Source organism: Daktulosphaira vitifoliae, unplaced genomic scaffold (genome assembly GCF_025091365.1).
Source record: "Daktulosphaira vitifoliae isolate Bord-2020 unplaced genomic scaffold, ASM2509136v1 Scaffold_2, whole genome shotgun sequence".
Lineage (NCBI taxonomy): Eukaryota > Metazoa > Arthropoda > Insecta > Hemiptera > Phylloxeridae > Daktulosphaira > Daktulosphaira vitifoliae.
This window is the reverse complement of record NW_026099573.1, coordinates 7,111,829-7,117,118: the sequence shown is the minus strand read 5'-3', so window position 1 is coordinate 7,117,118 and position 5,290 is coordinate 7,111,829. Positions and strand designations below refer to the sequence as shown.

At 33.8% G+C, this 5,290-nt stretch overlaps 1 protein-coding gene across 2 annotated transcripts; it reads left to right on the top strand.

Annotated features, from left to right (window-relative positions):
* The first annotated feature begins 3,420 nt into the window (after positions 1 to 3,420).
* Positions 3,421 to 5,014, top strand: LOC126897814 (uncharacterized). 2 transcript variants are annotated; one of them, XR_007702208.1, is made up of 4 exons: positions 3,421 to 4,027; positions 4,100 to 4,273; positions 4,342 to 4,497; positions 4,667 to 5,014. XR_007702208.1 is itself a non-coding variant. In XM_050671689.1 (3 exons), exons 1-3 carry the CDS (start codon positions 3,959 to 3,961, stop codon positions 4,558 to 4,560), a joined length of 462 nt encoding a protein of 153 aa, XP_050527646.1. In that variant the 5' UTR covers positions 3,421 to 3,958; the 3' UTR covers positions 4,561 to 5,014. The 2 variants fall into 2 exon arrangements, 1 of the variants encoding a protein (XP_050527646.1); XM_050671689.1 differs by having other exon boundaries at positions 4,342 to 5,014.
* The last annotated feature ends 276 nt before the right edge of the window (positions 5,015 to 5,290 follow it).

Sequence of the window (5,290 nt, the reverse complement as noted above, 5' to 3'; positions counted from 1 at the left end):
ATCGTACATTAAAAAATAAAATTTATAAACAGTTTACTGCGCGTGGCTCTAACAATTGGATAAGTATTTTACCGACTTCAATGCGAGAATACAATAACTCACATCACCGAACAATAAACAGCACACCCGCAGAAGCAGACTCTACCCTACTATCTATAAAACTACATCAACGTAATATTAAACAGGGAGTTAAAAAAATTTTAATTGGAGATAAAGTGCGTATAAGCATATACAAGGGTATTTTTACTAAAGAATTTTTACCAAACTGGTCGACTGAAATTTTCACTATATCAAAAATAAACAACACTAAACCGTATACATATAAATTGAAGGATTATAGAGGTAACGATATTACAGGTGGTTTCTAAGCTGAAGAAATTAGTAAAACTCATTTTCTAGACGATTTTTTAGTCGAAGAGATAATTCGTACGAAAGGTGATAAATTATATGTAAAATAGTACGGCTTTAAATCTACAGAAAATAGTTGGATAAATAGTTCAGAACTTAAAAAATAATATCAGTTTGAACATATACACGCGCTAAAATGGACGTATTTGGCAGAACAGAAGAAAGTCATAGGTTAAGACAATTGCTAGCTCTTCATTCATTAATTAATAAAATACATGATAGTTATGGTAAGAAATTCGAAGAAATACAAAATGTATGCAATGACTTGAACAATAAAATACAAGTTGGTTATATTAAGAAATTTGAAAAAATACCAAGTGTTTGAAAAGACTTAAACAGTAAAATACATGAAATAAAATAAAAGTATATAAATTTGGATATTAAACTCTCTGCATATCAGTAACACTTGTTGCTACTTAGTAAAATAAATTAAGTGTTCTAATCCATGCACACTTAATTAAATAATAATAGCTATGAGCACCATATCAAAATGGTTGCTTAATATTTATTTATTATCTACAGTGAAACATAACATAATCATAAGTTCTCCTTATTAAATTGTGTATTAATATTTTGTAGCTGATCCATACAATTATTCAATTTGAGAATTCTAATTTAACTAAGATAAAAATTATTTTAATTAATCAGTGAAAAGATTAAAATCAATTTTAAAATTACATTATTTTAAATTTAGCAATGTAAAAATAGTATTTTAACATACTTTAATAATAAAGGTTATTGAAGTTTATTACGTCCAAAATGTTTTAAAATATCATATTATTAATATCATTTCATTTATAACACTATAGAGAATATGAGCAATAAATTGCCGTGAGCGATGACAATAGGGCGAACGCGAGATAAAAATAAATCGTCGTCCACCTTGAACCATATGAAAAAAAAGCAGGACGAAAAATGATGACAAACTTTCAGTAGTTTGAAAATAGTATAGCCGCCGTCAATCGGCTCGTTGTACTCATTGTACACTCTATGACCAAGACGTGTGCGCATATACAGTGCGTAAATACATTGTATGGGAAAGAAGAAATTTTTTTCTAAAAGTATCGTGTTTTAGATGTAATTTTTAAATACATTTGTCATTTTATTTATTCGGCGGTACAACGGTACTCTATTCGACGTATATACATCTACAAACGGTTGAATTTTTTTTTAATCTTACAATGTTAGCTGCGTAACACGTACATAAATTTCATTGCCCGTAATTTTTATTTAATCGAAAAATGTGTTTCAAAGCATCTGCCGTATATATTTGGCTTTTCGTTATCACCGCGGTTTTGTGGAATTTACAAAAAGTAAGTTTTCGTCATGTACCACCACCATTTGTTTTGTAATAGTTTTGAAAATTAATAGACGGTTTTTTTTTTTGGCAAACCAAAGGATCGTCGTTGTTGTTTGGCTCTGCCCGGAGGCACCAGGTTGGCCGTTCGGTACGACAGATTCGAATGGGTCATAAACAACAGGTTCGGACGCGTCGACGAAGTAAACGTCACTCAGTACAACGGCACCGATATCGCCAACGTGGCGATGACGTTAAACATCAATTGTACTGTGCAGAAAGCAAGAATTCTCTCGCACACGCGTTATACCGTACGCCCGTTGCTTAAAACGTTTTAATTTTACGTCCTCCTGATGGTTTTTAATAAGTATAGAAATAACGAAGTGCAAGGAACATTATGTGGATTGCGCCAACTACAGGAGTTTCGAACTCGAGCAGTTTTGCGGAAACGAAAAAGCCGTAATGTTTTTCACCACAATAGGATACGCCAATCGCGAGTTGTTGTGCACGACCTACAAAGTAAGACGCCTCCGAGATTCTATACACGCCGTTGAGAATTTAACTGAATTTTAAATGTTACATGTTAAATCTTTGAGGTGGAGACGAGAGAGCAAAATGAAATCGAAGGGTTTCCTTCTCGTCAGTCCGATTGATTCGATTCGGTTTAAAGGCGGCCTTTTTGTTTGTTTGTTCCATTTGCGCAGGGTACGTTCGTCATTAGAAACGCGACGTTGAACGTGGAACGCGTGATCGGAGCGTTCGCGCTGTCTTCGGACAGGTGGTGAGAAAAGACGTGTATGTAGAACTGCCCGTTCTTCTCGCACGACGGCCCGTACATCATGCGGTTGACCGGACAGCTCCGGTTTGTGTTGTTGAGCAGACGACGGCGGACGACGACACCTACTCCCTGACATCATTAGAGATAAAAAATTTTACCGATCAATTTGTTTTTATCGTACTTTACTGGTAATACAACAATGTCTATATTTGTGCGTTAACAATAATTAATAATTCAATGTACGATTGATAATTTTTTCAAATTGATCAAAACTAATAATAAATAAATTGTTTAAATTTCTTAGTATTTTTTTATTATTTTTTTTTTTTATTGCTTCTGCTGTTGTTCCTCGGATGACGAACGAAAAACGTGCGCACTGATGTTTACGAAAAAATCGTAAAATCGCATATCAAAATAAAAACGGTTTGATTCAATAAATTTCATCGTCTATCACTACGACTACCACAACTCTATACGAAATCGTCCAACCCGGTAACAGATTTTTCTGTAAAAAAAAAAACGTCTACTTTGTAATATTTTCTATAGTAACGGGGGCAATACGGTGACGTCAATTAAAGAAAAACGCGTTTCAGTGACTCGTTCTCTACGAGTAATCGAATAAAATTTAAAAACCGCGTAATTTGTTGTAGACGTGTTAAGGTTTCTTTTTTAAATACGCATTTAAAATACATTTTAATTAATGCCAGATTATGTGATGTATAAATGTATAGATTATATATAAATATTTATATAAAAATATGCGATTTTAATCACTGTACTAATCTAGAAAATGCGCCATAAACTCGCATCGCATTTGTTTTTTAATTTCCAATGAAATCAACAATAGATTTTATAAAGTAATCAAAATGTAATAACGCGACTCGGATTTATATAACAGAATATTATTTTTTTTAATAAAATCAACCGAAACCATGAATATATTTATAATTTGAAAGTAATACGTTCGAAAAAAAAAATCAATTAAAATTTGTCAAGCGGCTGTAATTTTAAACGTACTCATGGCATATATATAACACGACGGTGATTATACTGAATATACGAGCAATAAATTGCCCCGTGAAATACAATAGGGCATACACGAGAGTAAATTTGCCTTGAACATGCAAAAAATAAAATAACGAAAAATAATGACAAATTAATTTGCAGTCATTGCAAAGAGTACAATAATAATTGACTAGGAATTTATTCATTGCGCTAACGCTTTATAGCCAAGACGTATAAAGTTTAGAAACGAATGGACGAGAAAAAATTATTTTTGTAAAACATAATAGTTTATTCTATAGTAAAATAAAAGACAAATGCGTGTAAAACTTATATATTGGTTAGCGAAAAAAATGTCGAATCGCATACAATAGGAGATTTAGAGTCGATTTATACAGTTTAACAGTTTGATTTTTTTAATCCCGGTCGGGCAAAAATTTACCGCGTTCTGCGTGATTTTTACCAATCGAAAAATGTGTTTCAAAGCGTATTTATTTTTTTGGATTTTCGTTATAGCTATATTTCTATGGAATTTACAAAAAGTGAGTTTTCCTCCTACCTATTGTTTATAATAGTTTCGAAAATTAATAAATGGTTTTTTTTTCTAATTAAAGGACTATTGTTCGGCTTTACCCAGAGGCACTAGAATGGTTATTAGGTACGACAAATTCGAATGGGTCACAAACGACAAGTTCGGACGCGTCAACCAGGTTTACGTCAGTCAGTACAACGGCACCGATTTCGCCAATATAAACATGACGGTCGATGTCGATATCGTTCTGCACAAGGTGAGCGTTCTCGCCATGTCTCTCCTCCTACGACCGTACACGTTTTGATTTCCATTTACTGATTTCAGATGACCATGGACATGATAAGGTGCAAGGAGCACTACATAGACTGCGTGAACTACAGGAGTTTCGAGGTGGCGCAATTCTGCGGAAAAGAAAAAGCCATACTGTTTTTCATCAAAATGGGGTACATCAACCGCGAGTTGTTGTGCACGATCGACAAAGTAAGGCGATTTTACACCGCCGTTGACCCGTTAGCTAATAGTTTTAAATTAAAATTTGATTAAATCGTTAAGTTAGTTTTGTTTATAATTTTAATTTACTCGTTAGTTTTAATAATTCCGGCATAACGACGATGTTTTGTTTGTTTGTTACCCCCCCACACCGATAAAGGGACTGCTGGTGATAAAAAACGGGACGCTGAACGTGAACAACATAGTCGAGGCGTTTGCTCTCGCTCTGGACAAGTGGTGGGAGAGCACGTGGAAATGGGACTGTGTTTTTTTCTCTCGCGACGGACCTTACGTCGTGCATTTGACCGGACAGCTCCGATTTCTTCTGTTGAGCGGACGGAGGACTCGTAGACATTAGATAAAAAATGTTATCCATAAATTATTATTGTTGTTATTTGTATTTTGTTTTGTTGTATTACTAATGTATTTTTCTTTGTTTGCATAAACAATAATCAAATAAATTAATATACGATTGACAATTTTTTCGGATTGAATGAATAAATTTTAAAAATTTTAAAAGTTTAATTTTTTTGTTTCGACTGCTGCCGCTGGCTTATACGACGTTCGAGGCGTAATCCCATTCCAACCAAAACCAATCCCAATAGAACTGCCCGATTAACCGATGTTTTTGTGAAAAATATTTTTTAAAAATACGACATATTTATTTCGCCTCTCGTCTACGATAAGTCATTAGACCGCGTTCGTAAAATCCAGAACGATTCAATTGCGTCGGCACACAGTGGGGCAAATGACATCAAAAGTTGGCAAAAATAGCACTTATCGA

Excerpts from the sequence above, each read along its gene's own strand:
- LOC126897814 (XM_050671689.1), top strand. The coding sequence starts at position 3,959 with ATGTGTTTCAAAGCGTATTTATTTTTTTGGATTTTCGTTATAGCTATA. Across the intron at positions 4,028-4,099 it reads TTCTATGGAATTTACAAAAA|GACTATTGTTCGGCTTTACC; the intron begins GTGAGTTTTCCT and ends TTCTAATTAAAG. Across the intron at positions 4,274-4,341 it reads TCGATATCGTTCTGCACAAG|ATGACCATGGACATGATAAG; the intron begins GTGAGCGTTCTC and ends TACTGATTTCAG.